The following is a 20,447-nucleotide window of genomic DNA, read 5'->3' as shown; positions in this document are numbered from 1 at the left end:
AAAATGTAGCCTATTTATCTCCCTAGAACTGACTGCAACTTAGATTTTGAGTCCATATTGGATCTGATACTAAAATCCTACTCTATTCATTTCCAGGTATATCCCATTATTTCTCGATTTTTCTCAAGTTCCTATGTTAAGTTCGTGTTTGCATCCCCCTCTTCCCCAGAAGTGATCTGAGTGATCTGAGTATCTGGCTGTTGTTAATGTCCTGGTACCTGCTAGGATGACCCAGGGCCTCCCTCATCCCAGCTCTGAAGCATCTGAGAGTTGCCATTCCTCTTGCAGGGACAGCCTGGCAGTTCTCAGTTATTCTGTCTGCTACGCACTGGGCTGTGTAAGTGAGCTCGTTCAACCTTTACCTCTCCGCACTGGGACAAAGGTTTGTGATTTATTGGGCTCTGCCCTGGAAAGCTAGGTCTGAGTCTTTTCTGCTTCAAGCTTCACATGATTCTTGGAGACCCACACATCAAAGACTCCCTCCTGTTTTCCTTTGTGTCTCCCCTTCATCCTCACCTTTCCCACCTGGGCAGCCGTAGTGGTCAGGAAGAGAGGACTTGTGGGCAGGAAAACTCGCTATTTGCTCCATCTTCATATGCCTGGGGTTCAGTCCAGAACCTGGGCTGATGGATGCTCAAAAAGATTTTTCTCCTGAGAATACTGTTTTTTTGTGAGTTTCCATAGCCTATCTGAAGCTCAAAAACTAAGCATGCTCGTTTCTTTTCTCTTTACACTTCAGCCACGGCAATCCTAATCTTCCCTGGGACGATGAGTGCCTCACATTGAAGGAAGGAGACTCATGTACATGTGAAAGGGCAGGAACTTCAGTTGATATCTCCAAATGTCATTCTTCCAGCACATGAATATGTAAATAGATTTATAGCTATACAGTAATTTAAATAACTGAATAAACTCAAAGGTCAGATTTGTTTGTTTTTAGAGAGAGAATGAGCAGGGGAGGGGCAGAGGGAGAGAGAGAGAGGGAGGGCCAGGGAGAGAGAGAGAGAGAGAGAGAGAGAGAGAGAGAGAGAGAGAAAATCTTAAACCAGCTGCATGCCCAGTGCAGAGCCTGACTCGGGGCTGGATCTCATGACCCTGAGGTCATGACCTGAGCCAAAGTCAAGGATCAGACATTTACCTGACTGAGCCACCCAGGCGCCCCAAGACCAGGTTTGTTTTGAACTGAAACCAAAGGGAAGAGGGTTGATTCTATGCTAACAGAAAAAAAAGCCAAAGAAAATGTAATTCTTTGTTAAGCACCAGATGAATCAGGCTGCACCTCTCAGTTTCCAGCCTTCCTCTTCCCTCTTCTCTTTCTGCCATTCTCCTCTCTGCCTTTTATTAAAAAGCAAATGCCCCTTTTATAAAGTTTAATTTCCAAAGTTCCTATTATGCCCACTCTTCCAACATTCATAAAGAAGCAGAGACTACTTGTAATTTGCTGGGAACCCTAGAGAAAAGTGAGATATCTCACTGAAGAATCCTCAAATAACATGAAGACATGAAAAAATGTAGCCAGTGCTTCTCTGGCTTATGTAAGAAGAATCAAAGAACCATGAAATTAATTTTATTTACTATTAAAAGATACTGGACTTAGGATCCAGTATGTGATAATGTAATTAAATTAATTTCAGTAACATACTATCATCTGAACTAAATGTCAGCAGTAGTTATGAGAAGTATATCAGTGAGCATCACAAAAGCTTGCCTGCTTATTTATACCTTAAAATAGTCATGCTCAGAGAGTATAGATGAAAACTCCCATAGCAAGAGGACCTTCTAGGTTTTTCTAAGACTCTCCAGTGCACGTGATCCATTTAATGGGAACCAACTCACTTTATCATGTTTATACTTAACTGAAAAGGAAGGATGAGAAGGGTGTCCAGGCCACACTCAAGGGTGAAATAAACTTTACTATTATAGCAGTTGAAAGTAAAGTTGAAGAAGATTTCAATTTCAAAACAGGGTTCAAGAGCATCAGACGACATATCTATATTTTAACTCTGGGGAGGTGTGAAAATTAAATGAATACTCCATCGGACTCTAAAAGCTTGAATTATGACTTCCTCTGCCCCATTAAATAGATTACTTTTCCTATTTAGGGTGGCACACCTCATTTGTGGAAAAAACCTTTCTGGCACTCATACACTGTTTCTTATTTCTACTGGTCATCTTATTAATTACTATGTGTTTGCCAAGGAAAAGCCCAAGTATACCTACATCTAGAATTAGCACTAGGGTTTGGGGTGACTGAGTGGCTCAGTCCGTTGAGAGTCTGACTTCAGCTCAGGTCATGATCTCATGGTGTGTGAGTTTGAGCCCTGCATTGGGCTCTGTGCTGACAGCTCAGAGCCTGGAGCCTGCTTCGGATTCTGTGTCTCCCTCTCTCTTTGCCCCTCCACCGTTCACACTCTGTCTCTCTCTGTCTCTCTCTCTCTCAAAAATAAATAAACATTAAAAGAAATTTTTTAGAATTAGCACTAGGGTTTAAAATAATAGAATTTGTCATCAAGTTGACTGGCTCACGTTCAGCCAGTGTCACAGTCCATGGATGAAATTTTTGCTTATGCAAAAATCTCACCTAGGAAATGAAAATTCGTGATTTGTAATAGACCTTTTTCTCACAAAATGTTATTTCTGCCACTCTGTCCTCTGGAATGTGATGAGGGGGAGTTGAGGCAGCTTTGGGTTGCAAGGGAGCACCCAAAATGTGCCATCTGGGAGAGCTTCCTATCTGTGCCCAGCCCAGGGACTCACAGAAGCTGTGGGAGGTGTGTATGGGCATGTCCCATCACTGCTTTCTCTCTTTGGAAGCCCACAGAGATACTCTGCCTTCTTGAGTAAAGAAGGCCTTAATGTGTTCTCAGTAACACTCAGATGTGGCCTTAGAGATGTTGCTACCAATATTTCACTCTTCAGGTTGCTTTGGGGCTGCTACCAGACTCTGTGTGAAGTAGAAACCCTCTGATATGCTCTTCTGCTGGAATTTCTCAAGTGACCTTCTTCCATGGTAGGTTTCTTCCTGGGTGTGCAGGGCAAGATACAGCCTAGAAGCAGGGTCCCGGTATCATTGTGCAGGTTTGACTACATGAGTGCTAGAAGGCACCGTTCACACTGTGGTTATTATCAGTTTGAATATGTACTTTAGCTATTTTATGGAGTTGGTGGTAAACTGTCTTAAGGAAGAAATACCTTTCTTTGGTTTGCACAAAAACATTAAATATGAGCTAGTAACGGCCTGCCTCAAGGTTGGAACACTCTGGCAAACAGTAGGTGAGTTCCACCTCTCACTTGGCTGTGTGGCCTTGGGCTAATCCCTGAATCTCAGTCTTATCATCTGCAAAATGGGGATAATAGACTTTATAGGCTGTTAAAATGAAAGAAATTATATATGCCAAGGACTGGGCTTAGGGCCTGACACATAGTAGGTGGTCAGTATGTGATAGTTCTCATCACTTGGTCAGCACAAGCCTCTCTACACACACAGATCTCTTTCCAGTCACTTTCCACTCAAGGCTCTCAGAGCATAAAATAACTGTCAGACGCATTACTACAAGATTCATTATAGTAGAATTATTGATTTTTAGTATGAATCATTAATTAGTATTAATTCAGTAATTCTCTGCACTGAGGTAGACTAATGAGTGGTGATTCTCCCAGGACAGTGACACATATTAGTATAATGCTGACGAGGGTCTGCCTCTGAGAGAATTTAGAGCAGGGGGTGCAAGGACTCAGGCAGTCCTTAGTCAGAATCTTAGTCTCTTGTCTAAGAGAAAAAGGAATGAAGAAGGAAAGATTAGAGCTCGCTCTTTAGTTTTCCAGACAACAGGTTGTCCCCGACAGGTCTGTCTCTGCCATGGCATTAATTATTACAAGAAAGACTGGTGAACAAGCTCTGAGCAGGTCAAACTTTGGCGGACTTAAAGATTATGCAGACAGGGGCTGGAGACCGGGGAGTCTTATCTACAAACTACCTGGCACTTTATCTGTGTTTCAAGGCTCCTCACAGCTTTGGCTGTGGGAGGTGGAGACTGGAAGTCCCTGCTGACAGTGATCTTATCATTCCCCATGATACTTTCATTAATGACTGGCTTCGCCTGCTCTTTTTCCAATATGTTGCTGCTCACCAATATAATTTCTGTCAGTCACCGGGCCCTGATGTCGTCTAGGCCCTGAAATTGTGTTCTTGAGCTAACGTTCATTGTCAAAACTTTACAAGATAAACCCTATTTCTCCTCATCCTATAAATGTGTTGATTTTCCCATGCTGCATATATTGAATGGCCTTGAGACTGTTAACACCTTCAATGAAATCCTCTCTCTCACCCACAAATGTATGCGTGTGTATGTCCCCTTCTCCCCATCCGCTTCCCCTACCTCTTCTCCACCCCGCCCCCAATTTTTTGCTCCCTTTTGGCACTTTTCCTTATTCTCTTACAAAAGACTTGATGCCACAGAGGGGAGTCACTATGTGGCTCCTAAACCAAGTTAATTCCACCCAGTTCTCCCATCTCTGCCCAGCCTCCCTCTCCCACTGCCAGAAAAAAATCAAACTGCAGTGTCACTTGCATAAGAAAAATGATGTGGTAAGGTGAACTTTCAGAAAAAAGGATTCTCATGACTCCGATTTTTAAATCATAGCTGTGTGCATATAGAAAGCAGGGGTGGGGAGCGCCAGGGATTGAGGATAGTGTGCTTTGATTGGCACCAGGGCAGGGAGTTCTGCTCTGAGCAGAAGTTGAAGGTGACCCTGCTCAGAGATGAGGTGAGGCTATTCAGCAGTGGGTGGGGGAGGGGGAGGCCTAAAGGCAGCTGAGGCTAGCTTGTGTGTCACTGATGGTAGAATCTGAATCTGAATTTGAACTATCTGCGGGCAATAGTGCTGTCACTGTTGTCACTGCTGTTCTCCTGGGCTTTGTTTCCCCCTGTACGAGATTGTCAGTTCTGCTTTTCCTCCTTCATGTCTTGTGTACTTGGCTTTATGCAGTGGATATGCTCCTGAAGTGTTTTGAATACATTTGGGTTTTAAATGACATTACATTCATCTTAATACAGAAAGGTATAAAGAAAATGAAGTGGTCTAAAATCTCAACACCTAGATACTCTGTTAATATATTTTTTAAATAAGAGTGTGAATATTTACATGGTTAGAATATATATATTTACAAAGCACAAAGTGTGAATTGTACAAATGCTACCATTAGTACATGTTATAAAAGCACCTCATGTTACCTAAATACTTAACACCACTCCTAGTGCTAGGAGTCTGTGCAGTGTAGAAAGCACTATTATGGAATAGAGCGATAAGTATTGCAAGAAGCATTTTCTTTTAAAAGACTTTATAATCGGGGCATCTGGGTGGCTCATTCGGTTAAGTGTCTGATTTCGGCTCAGGTCATGATCTCTCAGTTCATGAGTTTGAGCCCCGCGTCGGGCTCTGTGCTGACAGCTCAGAGCCTGGAGCCTGCTTCAGGTTCTATGTCTCCCTCTCTATCTGCCCCTCCCCCGCTCACACTCACTCTTTTTCTCTGTCTCTGTCTCCCTCTCTCACAAAAATAAATAAACATTTAAAAAATTTTTGATAAAGGACTTTATAATTAAAATACATACACACAGAGCAGTGAATAAGAAAGGGTCACCCTGGCCCAAAAAGAGGCTATTAGTCTAATGGGTCAAAAAATCATCTGACCCACAGTGTCTTTTGTTTCTTTGCACGGTTTGATTTTTTTTTTTTTTTTTTTAAGTTGCCAACATTTAAAAATCAGGAGAGTTCAGGGGCACCTGGGTAGCTCAGTCGCTTAAGCATCTGACTCTTGATTTTAGCTCAGGTCATCATCTCATGGTTTGTGGGATCGAACCCCAAGTCAGGCTCTGCGCTGCCAGCCACAGAGCCTGCTTGGGATTCTCTCTCTGTGTCTCTCTCATCCTCTCTCACTCTGCCCCTACCCTGCTTGCACCCCCTCTCTCAAAATAAATAAATAAACATTAATTTTTTTTTTTTTAATTTGTAGAACTATTCACAAGGGGCCTACATTCCAACATGGCAATGGCCTTAATTGCTAAGGATCTGCTGCCCCTTAGCGTGTGTTCTCCAGTTTGCCAAAAGCCCCACCCACATTCCCTGTTGTGGGCCTGACACTTAAATCTGATTTCAGTTGTTACTTATCCTCACACCTGCCCTTAGAGCAGAAGGTATTTCAGAACCCATGGCCCTGTCAAAAGTAGGGGGATAAAGCTGCTCCAAGAGGGCCACGGGCTTTTTCTTCTACCTGTCCTACTTTTCTAAAGGCATTGGAATTTGCAGTTCCAAATCAAGATCAGCAGAATATGAAAATTGAAAAGAGCCTATAGGTCAACTAATCCCAGCCGCTGGTTTTTTATTTCAGAGAGGTGAGGCTGCCTTCTGATTGCTCATTATTGAGCATTTTCAGTGTACCAGCTTTGTTTAAGTTCATACAGTCACAGTTATATTAAATGAAGCTCGTGTCACATGATTAAATTTTTTCCTCATCTACAAACTTTTTTGTGACTTGTACCAACATATACTGCGAAAGGGGGCAAGTTGATGGGGACTCTTCAAAACACAGAAGTGTAGAAACAGGTCACAGAAATCTTTACTTCTGGGAGTAGGAAGAGACCAGCTTAGAACAGGAAGAAGTGCTGATTGTTCAAAGGTGTGGCCTGGTGAAGTCAGTCCAGGTATGTGACCATGTGACCAGGACAGGGGGTTATCCTGAGACCTAGTTTCCCCATCTGTTAAATGGGGATAATTATGCCTTATCTCAGGCAGATTAAGTTATACAATGGAAGTAAATGTTTAGCATTATAATGAAAAGTTATCATTGGGGTCTATTATTGTTATCATTACTAGAGTAGTAATTCTGGACTCTCTGGTTTTTTAGGCACTTAGTCCCACAGTGCATATGCATCGAGCAGTGTAACCATGGGTAAGACACTTGAAGCCTCTGTGTCTCATTTTCCTATCTGCTCAAAGGGAGGAATAAAGTCTGTCTCACCCCCACTGAAGAGTTAGGAAATCAACTACACGTGTGTTTGTGAGCCACTTAATGGCATTTAGAGTGCTAAATAAATTGTCATTACTACTTTGCTATTAACTAAATTGAGTTTAAAAACATTGATGACCAGGGTCTTCAAAGGTACCTGAACTAACCCGTTACTTAACCTTCATTAGGATTTACATTTTTCTCAAGCTCAACTCACCAAGTGAATTAAGTCCCTAATATTATCCAACCGTAGTATTTAGATAAGTCCAGAAGAGGTTTTCTCGTATACCTTTACTTTGCCTACCAGGAATTAAATCAGAGGAGAGAATGCTGGTTTAGAAGAATAGACTAATGAATAATTAGCATTTGTGGGTTTTCCCTAAAGAAAATGAAAATTCACAGGACAACATGAAAACATGTCTGTTCTGCTCAACTACAAACTGAAGTCAGGAGCAGACACAGATTGGTCACGTAATGACCACCGTGAGGCACTTTTATCACTTCCCAAGGCTCTGGAAGGCATGGTGAGGATAGAAACCCTACTCATGTTTCATTTGCATTGGACCAGGAGCCTGGACTGGAGGGAAGAGCTCGGGACGCTCCTGGGCTGGAAGCTCTCTCTAGTTATTGGCAGTGTGCCTGTGTGCATGGTTGGTTATACATGTATAGGAGGGTCCATATGTTTTGATCAATGTGTAATATATATTTTGCTACCGCTAAGTCTCCCTGCTGTGGTGGTATCCAGAAGATGGTGTAAATTGTATTATTGAATGAGGTGGACATGCTCAGAGCAAGTCTGCAGAAGCTTAGCATACGTCAGCTCAGGATCAAAGAGATAGCGTGTGATTATTTATCCATTCATCTACTAATTCGTTTATTCAGCAAATATTGAGTGGCTGCTGTGCTAGACATCAGCATTATAGTAGGGAAAACAAGCGGACAGTGTCTTTACCCTTGTGAAGTTTACATCGTACAGGGGAAGATTGGTATTAATTAGTTTAAATAAATATACAAGATATTTACATAAGTGTGTGTTGTGACGGCAATAAGGGAAATAAAGGGGAGATCACCCCATCAGAGAAGGCTTCTCGGATGATGTCACACTTGAACTAAGACATCACTGTATGCATTAGTCAGCCAGTGTCAAAGATGGGGAAATATACGAGGCAGAGGGAACAGTGAGTACAAAGGTCTAAGGACAACAAAAGGGTTGGCATGTTTGGGCAACAGAAGGGAGGGAAAGCAAGGGCAAGAGTAGTATGACATGACATTGGATAGTTTAGGTGGGGGCCAGACCATGCAGGATGTGGCCATCATTGTTTTTCACCTGACTGCTGAAATAGCAGTACTTAGAAATGACTGTGGCCTGGACTAGAGTGAACACAATGAGAACAGGAGAGCTGGAAGGGTTTAAGATGTATCTTAGAGGTAAGAGTGACAGAACTTAATGATGGATTGAATGTCAGGAATGAGGACTAGAAAAACAAGGATTACGCCTAGCTTAAAGTAACTACATTCGATGCCATTTTCTGAGGCTTAAAAGTTAAATAGCTTGCCAGACCTCATTCAATTAGGACATTGAAGTCTAGTCTGTGTGAATTCACTTTTTTCATTGTTTTAATCTGTGAAGTGAGGCTACTAGGTTAAATTTCCAAGATATCTTCCAGATTTGCAATTAAGTTCTCATCTAGATGAGAAACATCAGAGGTAGAAACATCCTGAGGTATTAAGTAATATTGCCAGAATCTGGTATCTGATATAGTGCTATGGTGAAATAAATCTTTTATATCAAAACTTGTAGCCAAAATTTGAGAGGTGTTATTTTCTCACATGAACAAAAGAAACAATGATTTGTCCATTTTCTCTTAGACACAGTGTTTTTTGGGAGTCTTTCAGCAACGAGGTAGTTTGTACTGTAAAGGAATATTACATTATAAATTGTCTGTTGTAATCCCAAACTAAGACTGCAAAGCCCAATCGATAAATTGCTTACAGGGAAGCAGTTTTTTTAATATTATTCATCAACGTTTATTTATTTTTGAGAGAGAGAGAGACAGAGACAGAGCACAAGCAGGGGAGGGGCAGGGAGAGGGGGAGACACAGAATCTGAAGCAGGCTCCAGGCTCTGCACTGTCAGCACAGAGCCCAATGCAGGGCTCAAACTCACGAATCATTAGGTCCTGACCTGAGCCAAAATCGGACCGATTGAGCCACCCAGGTGGCCCAGGGAAGCAGAGTTTTTAGATTATGCTTGGGCCTCCACCCAGATACAGGCAGGTTTCTACAGAGAGGGGAGGGGTGTCATTTCAGTCATCTGAAAAACAGCCTGCAGCTCTAATTCCACCATCTGGGGCCCGCCCATTTTGGCCAGGTCTGAGATTCCATTGCTCACATTAGCAGCCCCCACTGTCTCAAAGCAGTAAATTGCTGAACTCCAGCTCATGAGGTACATCTTTTTTTTACCCATAGAAACAGTGGAATTGTGTTCTTGACAAAGGAATTGGCAGGCCATGAATCTTAAGTATATCCAACAGCAAGTGAATAAAGAAAAGCAACCACTCTAAATCTATCCCTAGACCCCCTTTTTTGGACTATAAACCCCTGAATCAGTTAGGATGCTACCAGGAACAGAAAAATCCAACTTAAAAAGCCATGAGCAGTAAAGATATTTAATGTCTCACAGGACAAGTCAATTTCAGGCTGGTTCAGCAGTTCTGTGATGTCTTAGGGACTCAGGCTCTTTATCTCTCTGCTCTACCCTCCTCAGCAGAGTGCCTTGACCCTGAGGCTCAAGATGGCTGCCACAGTTCTGGGAAACACATGAGCCAACACGGGACCAAAGAAGTGGGTCATTTTCTTTGTTGTGTCTCCATTAGTGACAGAGAAAGCCTTTCCCAGAAGCCCTAAGCAGACCTCCCCTTAAATCCTTATCCATGGAGCACCCAGTTCCCCCCATGCAGATAGTAGGACATTATCCTAGACGTTTCCCCCTCTCCTTTATTTCCCTCACTCTCTATGACCTCTCTAGGTTTTATATAATCTGTCTCCTACCCTCTATCTACATTAATTCAGATGCTCATTATCTCTTTCTCTCTCCCTGGATCCAGTTTATCTTCCATATTGCCACTGAAATGATCTTTTAGAACACATATGTCATCATGACACTATCCTGCTTAAAATCCTTCTGTGATTCTTAATCACATATACGATTAAATAACAATTTTTTTTTCTAGCTGTAGGATTGACCTCTCCCTTCCTCTTTTATTAAAAAAAAAAAGACTTACCTGGCAGCTCAGGACAGCTAGCAGGTGGGTGTAGAGCTGCTGTGCTGAAATGGGGTGGGAAAAGGGCCCATAGACAGGTGGATCCACCTGCTTCCCTCACAGGAAGGCCCAAAGCCCTTCCCTGGACCCCCTGCAGTACAGGCAAGTGGAAACACCTACAGACCAATTGGTATGGACCTCGGGAGTGTCAGCCATGCCAGTGGCACAGGCTTAGATGGTAGTGGAGGCCGAGGTCAAAAACATGGTCTCTCAGAGTGTGCAGAGTGAGAAGGGAAGAGGGCCAAAGAGAATGCACTGCCTTCAAGCCATGCAATATCCAATGAAGTAATATTTCTTTTTTTTTAAGTTTATTTATTTATTTTAAGAGAGTGGGGAGGGGCAGAGAGAGAGAGAGTGAGAGAGAGACTCCCAAGCAGTCTCTGCACTGTCAGCACAGAGCCTGATGCAGGGCTCAATCTCATGAACTATGGGATCAAGACCTAAACCGAAGTCAAGAGTCACATGCTTAACTGACTGAGCCACCGGGCGCCTTTAAAGTAATGTTTCTATTTTACCTTTCATACTTTAAGAATGTGCCTTATATTCTCTGATTGTGTTAGACATGTTAACCCAATCAGATTCTTGAGGAGAAAGTGAGGATTGTTCAAGACCAAAAGGCAACTGATATCAAAAACTGAGAATAACAATTTCTAATTGATGAATTATTTTTGTGTTTACATTTTCATTTTTATAGTGTTTTTTAAAGGTAAAAGATTTGCAATTTGCCTGGATAATCCCTAAGATTAATCTTTTTTCTCTTTTACAAAGCTTTTCATATCAGAAATCCTGAGTTAACCAATATTTCATGTATTTCCATTTTTGATCAAGGCAGTTTTGAGTTAAATAGCCTTGAGAATGGAATTTCAAACTGAACTATAATACCCGAATATGCTAAATATGCTAATTATTCTCCCTGCTCTTGATATTGAGCTGCATTTATTCTTTACGTCCATTTAAGAATTCAATCTTGTTTCTTCTTCTGTAAAGACGAAAGAGCCGTTTAGATGCAGTTTACATTCTGTTATAGAATATAACCTTCTAAACGAGGAGGGAAATATTAATGAAGACATTGATGGATAATTTTAACAAGGAAAGGCGTTAACAGTTTGAAGCTACAGCTTAATGGGTTGTGCATTTCAGTGGGTATTTGCATACTCAGTGACATTGTCAGAAGGGAGGAGGGAGAATGGAAAGAGCTGGGCAGAGGACACCAGGTGGGAAATAAGGGCAATCTCCAAGTAGACTAGGACTGTCCAACTCTTATTTGCTCTTACCCGTTCTCATTTCAAGAATGGTTTGAGAAGAGCTTGTCCTTTTGTGTCTTGTATAAGCAAGCAGGTCATCAGTCTTGCTTCCCTTCTGACTCTGACCACCCCAACCCCCCACCTCCCATCTATCTCGATCTCATCTCTATCATCACTGTAGGGTTTTTTTGCTTCTCCCTTTATAGTCTGTCCCCATCACACCCTGGAGCTGATCTGTTTTTGGGTACCAGTCTTTGCCATCAGACTTTGTGTAGGCAAGTTTGTATAGGCAGCTCCTTCATGGCTCCCCATGACGCCATAAGATCAGGCTGTTGGCATCTGTCATTTATTGCCTCTTCCAGCCCCTCTAGCTGAGGAGCCCACACAACCCCTATCCTCTCCACCTTCTGGGACTTCACAGAGATTAGGCACCAATGAGAAGCAAAAAATATGTATCAATTGTCTGAAGCTTCAAATTGATTTGGACTCTCTCCTAATCCTTTTAAATGTGATACGTGTTTAAATTAAGAGGAGCAGAAACAAAAATGATTTGGGAAAATGATAATGTTATCCTAGCTTATTTCAGTAACATTCTAACATGGTTAAGAAAATGGACTGTCGGATTTGATCAGTGTTGTTGAAGTGAACAGCCATCATTCTCAGAGTGTCTGGAGTTAAATTCTCACCCAGCAGGAGCAGTTTTAATGACTGAAGAATCCAGTAACACGGAGAAATAGCTGAATCTCAATGCACTGCTGACCTCTCACGTTGCCCCTCTCTCTTCTGTTTTTCAGGTACAACGTGTTTGATTGCTCTGCTATCAGATAAGGACCTCACTGTGGCCAACGTGGGTGACTCAAGAGGGGTCCTGTGTGACAAGGATGGGAACGCCATTCCTTTGTCTCATGATCATAAGCCTTACCAACTGAAAGAAAGAAAGAGGATAAAGAGAGCTGGTGAGCTTGTGAATACCTCCAAGGACTGTCTGCCATCCTGTTCGGTGAACAAGGTGGCTTGCTTGGATTGCCTGTGGGGGATGAGATGTTCAGTTACCCAGTGATTAGTAGATGAACACAGAGGCTGGTGCTGAGGTAGCTGAGACTTAACTTTGGGACATATCTTGTCAAATGACCACGGAACTTGCCCTTCTTCAAGGCCAAAGATTCCAAAAGGGCCCCCCCAAAGCCCTTTGCCTGTTTAAAGGCTAACGAGATCTTTGGGCACCTGCTTGCCATACTCTGTTTCCTCCAGCCACCCCAAACTACTAACCATTCCCCAAATGAACCACGTCTCTGGTAGCTCTGTGCCTTTGCACGTGCCATCCCCACCATCCATTGGATAACGATTACTTGTCCTTTAAGATTCAGTTTAAAGGCATCCTTTTGGAAGTCTGCCCTGTCACTGCGCCAAAGGCTCCCCCAGTCTAGATTAGGTGCCCCTTCATCTTTCCCAGCATCCTATGTGGGTAACCTATCGGGTTACCTTTCACAATGTATGGACATACTTGGCTCTCCTATCTGTCCTGTCTTCCTGATTGTGAACTCTCTGAGGGCAGGAATTTGGTCTTGTTCCTCTCTCTGCTCCCAGCACCTAACTCAGTGAGTGCTTGGCACAAGTAAATATTCTGGGGTGGGGCTGGGGGTGTCCCTTTTTTATTAATTTCTTTCTATATCTAGAGGCTGGGGATACAAACTTATATTCTGGAATTGGGATGGGGTGGGGAATGGAGTAGACAGACATTAACAATAAATAAGTAAAAATAGGTAAATTATCTAGTATATTACAAAGTGATAAACATTATGAAGAGACACAAAGCAGGCAAAGGAATGGGGAGTGTCAGGGGTGGTCACTATAGGCCTCACCAAGGTGACATTAGGACAGAGACTTGAAGGAAGAAGATCAGTTGATGATTATATTTTCATAATTCACTTTGGAGGGATTCTTTTCTAGCTGTGGAAAGGAGGAGTCCCTCCCTCTGCAGACTGAGAAGTGAGGCATGTAGGCTCTGTGCAGTATGCCAGGCGGCAGACCCAGCTGTCCAAGGGGAGCTCACGTACCCTGGGTCTCTAACCAGAATGGGCCCCTGCTGCCCAGGGTAATTGCAGTTGACTCTCAGTCTCTACAGGTCAGCTTCTGCCCAGAACCTAATCAACATTTGAGTTTTCACAGTAGGAAGCTGTACTGTTGAGTCAAAAAGTGTTGAATTTTATTACAACCTTCTGCTTCAGTGACTGCTTGAGATGCAGAATAATTTTTAATGAAAGCTTTGGTCAGGTTTTTTGTTGGTGGGATGGAACAGACGATGTTTTAGGAGCATCTGTCCAGCTGCAAGTAATATGAGCAAAATTGCTGGCTTCCTTACTTACAAAGACACCATTTCCCTGTGAGTCCACTGCAACCCTGGACTTATGACACAGTTATTCTGTGCTCGTGTAAACACAGGCAAGGGTGTGTGTGCAATGCACGATACCTTGAAATGTCATCATAGCATCCAGCGTGCCCTTCTGAAATGGCATTCCCGTTTTATCCTTCCTCCTCATCCCTGCCAGACCCAACACCTGCACCCCCACCCTGCAGGGATGCTTTATAGAAGCCAATTTGGACACAGTCTCCAAGGAAGTTAATCGAACCGGCTGTGTCAAGGGTGTATTTTATACCAAGGCTTAAGGGACAGTGATTGGTTTTATTACCTTTATGTGTGTTTTCTCTGACCTCAGCCTTCCTTTCAGGACATCTTTCCCTGTCCTACTTAGCATAACAATACACTGCGACCAGTCTGGGCCAAATACACGTTGGTCTGTCTGTCTTCATTCCTTTTGTTGTTTCCAACAACAGCGATGGTATCAGCTGCCATTTATTGTTGTTTGCTCACTGTGCTGGGAGCCAAGACTGGTTCTTTACATATGCTTTCTTTTTACTTACCTTATGAGATTGGTGATGTTATCCTCATTTTTACAACCAAGGAAGTGGGACCTCATAGAGACATGTGTGCCCAAGGACACACAACTAGTGAATGGTGAGACGAGAATTGAGACCCAGGACATGGACTCTGGAGCCCATGCTCTTGCCCACTAGACCACACTTCCTGGAATGTTCTCATATATTCCTGCCCGTAGAAGTCCTACCTGTCATTCAAAGCCCAGCTTTACTGCTCACTCCTCCCTGACTATCACAAAGATATCATTGCTCCTTCTCCATCTGATTATAGCATTTAGCAGGTGCTAGTTTCTCCCTGAAAGAATACTTCTTTTTTTTTTTTTAATTTATTTAAATCTAAGTTAGTTGACATATAGTGTAATAATGATTTCAGGAATAGAATTTAGTGATTCATCACTTATATATAACACTCCGTGCTCATCCCAACAAGTGCCCTCCTTAATGTCCATCACCCATTTAGCCCATCCCCCCCCCACCCCCAACCAACACCCTGCCAGGAACCCTCAGTTTGTTCTCTGTATTTAAGAATCTCTTATGGTTTGTCTCCCTCTCTGTTTTTATCTTATTTTTGCTTCTCTTCACCTATGTTCATCTGTCTTGTTTCTTAAGTTCCATGTATGAGTGAAATTATGTGATATTTATCTTTCTCTGACTGACTTATTTCACTTAGCATAATACACTTTAGTTCCATCCACGTTGTGCAAATGGCAAGATTTCAAGGAAATCTTTGCTTTGTGCTTACAGTTGTCAATACATGTGACTTTTCCTTTCTGCTAGACTGTCTACTTCTTTTGAGAAAGGTCTGGATCTTATATAACTTTATAGCCTGTAAATTGCCTTGCATGGAGTATACATTTAATAAATATCCGACAAATAATATGTGAATGAATAATGTTCTAGCTCCCTTCAAGAAAAAATAATAATAGATAATATTGAGTGCATGTTATATTCAGGCACTGTGCTAAATGATTTATATGGAATAACTCCTTTATTTCTCACAAGTCAATAGAATAGGTAGTATTATTGCCCGCTCTTTGTAGTCAGGGAAACCTAGAATCCGAGAGATAGAGCTTCTCGTCTGAAGTCACACATAGCTACAAGTGACAGAGCCAAGAATCAAATCTAAGCAGTCAACCCGAGAGCCTGAGCTTTTAACCACTGTGCTAAAATACACCTTTCTTTAATCCTGATCCTATCTGGGGAGTTGTTTTGAGATCTAGATGCACCCAAGGGTGGCCTTGAGCTAAATGAAGTAGCCCAGTGGGGGTCTCTGGTTCCCGTTCTTATGCCTTTCAGCACTCTTTTGCCATTGTCATTGATCCCTACCCTGGTGCTCCCTACTGTCCATCAAGGTGTTGTTGAGTTAAAACCAATGCCCTCACCTATATGTATCTTCCTACCCTCAATATTTATGTTGATATAGTCTTCAGAGCCTTTAAGATGCTAAAGCTGAGGACGTGAGGATCTACTGGTAGAGTGTGAAACCTCAAGTCATGTGGTGGAATACTCTCCTGGCAGTGCCAGGGGAGCTGAGGGGGGCACATGCAATAGATGAGCCTTTTGTACATGCACCCAGACTCTGCCGTGTGTGTGAGATAATGGCTGGTCAAGCTAATGGGCTCCTTCTGTCTTTACAGGTGGTTTTATCAGTTTCAATGGCTCCTGGAGGGTCCAGGGAATCCTGGCCATGTCTCGATCCCTGGGGGATTATCCGCTGAAAAATCTCAATGTGGTCATCCCAGACCCAGATATCCTGACCTTTGACCTGGACAAGCTCCAGCCCGAGTTCATGATCTTGGCATCAGATGGCCTCTGGGATGCTTTCAGCAATGAAGAAGCTGTTCGATTCATCAAGGAGCGCTTGGATGAACCTCATTTTGGGGCTAAGAGCATAGTTTTACAGTCATTTTACAGAGGCTGCCCTGACAATATAACAGTCATGGTGGTGAAGTTCAGGAATAGCAGCAAAACAGAAGAGCAGTGAACCCCTCAGGGTTTCGTCTGCCTTAGACTAAAGGACTTTCAACACACTGGTCTCTTTTAATGTAGTGAAAGGCGTGGGAGTTACAATTAGGATCATCTACCTAGACATGGGATTCCCCCTCCCTGGTGGCCATAGGTCTATATGCAGTAATGAACAGAGGGTGCTCTCAGCCAATGTATCCAAGAGGCTGGAAAATGGTTTCTTCATGTTTTTCCAAGTCTTTCATCCGATGTTGAAAATATATAAATATATAGCTGTAGATTCACACGTATGAAGTGAATGGCATATGTGCCATATATTCTCCCATTTGAGATTCTTTTCAAGATCTCTTACAGGGTTCTCCAGGCATCAGACTTTGTCCTCTCTTCGGAGCCGTGAACAGAGCAGGCCTCCAGAGCTGCAGGAGACAGGCTGCAGCGTCCCCTGTGAGTCAGGGCTAATGTGTCAACGCCCATTGCTGAGAGGCAGAGCTATCCTGAGAGTGCTTTGTCCTCCTGAGCCCAGGTTTTTCTGCCCAGCAGCAGCCCAGACACAGATTTGGGATGGTTTATTATTCCGTGGCCGCTCTTAGAGACTGAGGGAAGTGGGGAGGATGAGAGCCGCCTGCACAGCAGACATAACCTTTTCCCCTGGCTTCCTTTATTAGTTAAATAGACTCTGTGTACCACCTGACCAGTCTTTGTGCGTTTATCCTAATTGTGCATGACCTTAACCTTTTGCTTCTACCTTACGTTATGTAATAGGCAGCTGTGAAACTTCACCACCAGACACCACGATTTTTTGTCTTACCAAGAAACCTGTTCGGGGAGATGAGTAACGCAAATCACAATACCATAATTCCTTCAGTCTTTAAGGGTAGAGGAAAATAGTGGCCAAATAAGTCACAGTGCCTCTTGGGAAATCTACTGTTTGCATTAGGAGAGAAAGCTGGTGAGGTCACCACCCTGAACTGAGCTCCAGCGGCCAGTTTTTGTGCGGGTTTTTTTTTCCTCGGCTATCCTATTAGCTTTCATGTATCTTTCAAGCAGTGTTCAGAGAAGCAGCAGCCTCGAACTGCGTGTGTGTTCCTTTAAGCCCAGTACACAGTTCCCAGTGTGGTTTGGCATTTGGTAATAAAATGCTGGCATGTGCTTCTCCTTGATAGTGGAAAGGCAGCAGCCGGTAACATTTGGTTGCAGATCACCGTCCACACTAGGTAGCTTTCCCCAAAGAAATACAATCCGTCCCACACCGCCCCGCCCTGTGTTTCGAGGCAACCCAGCTGGCTGGGAATTCAAGCTCAAACCTGTATTGTTAAGTGGCTCAGAGTTATTTCTGTGCAAAGCTTGCTGCTCTTCATTTCCTATCTCCAAAGTCATGTTTCCAATATCAGTATTGTATAAATTAATTGACAGAAAATGCTGGGTCATCCTGTTTGCCTGGCTGACGTGGCTCAAGCAACCAAACAAGATTTTTGTTGTGTCTCCGTCCCTCTGTGTCTGAAATGTCAAGGTGTCCACCTGGTTTTGTCCTTCTCAAGTGGGCACTTGTCGTTAGAGCTTCTCAAAGGCCCCATTGCTTGGCCACCTCTGGTCCATGGTGCTCCTCCCCTCCCCGCCCCACCCTTATTCAACTATGCAGCTTTCCGGAAGCAGGTTCCAAGGGAGGACCTGGGAGGATGAAAAGATTCCCTTGCGGCTGCCAAGGACTGCACACCCTGTCTTGATTCCTCCAAGCACTTACCTTTCTTTGACTGCAGTGAGAATTAATAATGGTTTCCCAAGAGATTTGGCTCACTTTGGTAAACTGTAACATTAGAATTTCCAACATTAGAATCAGAACCCTGATTTTTTTTTCAGCTGTAGAATGTTCTAGTACAAAATATCTGCCACCATTTTAGATTGAAGTGTTTGCATATTGAGAGACAGTGAGCATTTGGATGTGTGTATCTGGGTGGGGGTCAGGAGAGGAATGTAGGAGTCATGCTGGTTGTGCTCAGTGATGGGACAGTCAAGCCAGGTAGCCCATGTTTGCTTGGAGATCTAGGACATTGTGACTCTGGAGAGTTAGCAAAGCCCACCAGGAACTGGCAGTTTCAGCATGTTGTGCTACACAGTCCGTTTTCCTTTTTTATTTTTAACTTAACCCTAAAATTCATCATAACAAGACAAAGAAATTATGAAATTCCATGATCATTGTTATTGTCTAAAATGAAAATAGTAATGTTTTGGTGAAGACAAAAAAGCAAAGCCACAGTGGAGTCCTGTTTGTTTACCCTGCGCGATGTCTTCCTAGGCAGCACCAAGTGCAGGACTGCATGCCTGGGGAAGCCCCCAGCTGAGGTTCACAAGGTGGCTTCCAAATTTTGCTTTGTAGAATTAACTCCTTCCTGAATTTAACCACATAGTGTGTGTGTATTTCCTACTCCCTTTCTTTCTGCCTCTTTTCCTCCCACTTTGGCTTGTAGATTTTTCAAAGATAGACATTTTAGGCAAAATAGTAGCAGTTTTATTAATAGCTGTGTCTAAACTTAGAGAATTTTGCTTCCTTCCCCTGTCCTGGAGCTCTCTCTGACCCTCCGTCCAGCTGTTTAGGGTCTACAGACATCACCCCTGGGGTGCCCTGTGGCTCATTTTCTAGGGACAAGGGAAGTTGAATCTAGCCTTTAGGGAAATTGATTTGAGGAGTTTGCATGTGAAACTTCCCTAAACAGCACTGCCAAAGCTTTGGAATTACCACACGAGGCCGCCCAGACTCCCTAGCCCGAGTTCGCATTGCCAATAGCCCCATGGTGCCAAATTTTGGGATGATTTTGCGGTCTTTTAAAAATGAAGTTGGGAATGAATGACCACATGCTTATGAGCCCCCAGCAAGGTGCCAAGCCCAGATCCTCATCAATGCACTGCTCTGCTTCTGCTCCACTGGCAATTTATACTCTTAACATGGGTTGGGATTAGGGGCAGGGGTAGGACAAGATAGGAAAACTTTTTTAAAAATTCATTGTATTTGCAATTCTTTAATCAAAGGAATAAACAATACTTACATTAAAAACTCCAAAGCTAGCTCCTAAGATCTGCATTCATTTTATGTGACCAACTTGTCCAAGGCACTTAACGCTGAAGTCACTATTGTAATACAACATGACTGTGCACAGATGAACACATTACTGGTAACCAATGGCTACATTCTATTCCTTGCGGTAGATAAAAGGTATTGGCCTTTTGAATCTTGTCTATGTGATAAGGGTATTACGAAGAGTATTTTTTTTGTAGAGTAAAGGAGCACAGGCAATCTGGATAATTTAACACAGGGCTTATTTCAGGCAACTGTAATGATTTCAACCCACATACATTTTGTGCATACGGGATTGCGTTAGAGTGACAGGTCATCATTTCAATCCAACTGAAGTAATTCTAGGAAATTGATTACATTATTGAATTGGATCACTGGCAGTACATGCAAGATACACAAGGGAGTGATCACTTTTTTCCTTTGCCCGGTATACCTTGATTTTCTGGATTTTTTTTCTCCCCGAGTTATTGCCAGATCGAATGCTCTTACAGCTGTGTCAATGAAGAAGGTTTAGAAAGGGCAACATTTTGTAGTGCATTTGAAAGTCTAAGAATACATGCTGTGGATAAAGCTTTATTCTTTAATGGTTTCAGAAAAATTGTTTTTCCTTTGACTCATCATCATTAGACTGATCCTCCCATAATATTCTCCCCAGATTGCCTTAGCTTGTCACACCAGCATTCCTGAACCAGCTCTGCAGAAATGACATGACTGTTAGATACCACACTGGGGCCTATTTAATTGCCTCTAGATTAAATTGTTGGTATCTAGACTTTTGAGCTACTTAGCTGAACATGGCAGGAGTAATAGAATCCAGTGTTCCCCAGAGTGTGTTCTATAGAACCTAAGTTCCAAATGGAGGTGCTCTTCCAAATATAAGGTTCCATGGTCAAATGAGTTTG

At 42.9% G+C, this 20,447-nt stretch overlaps 1 protein-coding gene across 14 annotated transcripts in view; it reads left to right on the top strand.

The window, feature by feature from the left end:
- PPM1L (protein phosphatase, Mg2+/Mn2+ dependent 1L) overlaps window positions 1–16,540 on the top strand; it is a 287,297-nt gene extending 270,757 nt beyond the window's left edge. For all 14 annotated transcript variants that reach the window (XM_007086362.3, XM_042957043.1, XM_042957048.1 and 11 more), the window contains 2 exons: window positions 12,368–12,529; window positions 16,148–16,540. In XM_007086362.3, the coding sequence (XP_007086424.3) occupies window positions 12,368–12,529; window positions 16,148–16,494 (509 nt within the window). In that variant the 3' untranslated portion in view covers window positions 16,495–16,540. The remainder of the gene's footprint in view (window positions 1–12,367; window positions 12,530–16,147) is intronic.
- The last annotated feature ends 3,907 nt before the right edge of the window (window positions 16,541–20,447 follow it).

This window comes from Panthera tigris, chromosome C2 (assembly GCF_018350195.1).
Source record: "Panthera tigris isolate Pti1 chromosome C2, P.tigris_Pti1_mat1.1, whole genome shotgun sequence".
NCBI classification, from domain to species: domain Eukaryota; kingdom Metazoa; phylum Chordata; class Mammalia; order Carnivora; family Felidae; genus Panthera; species Panthera tigris.
Note: the sequence above shows the minus strand (reverse complement) of the source record. Positions and strands in the feature narration are given on the sequence as shown.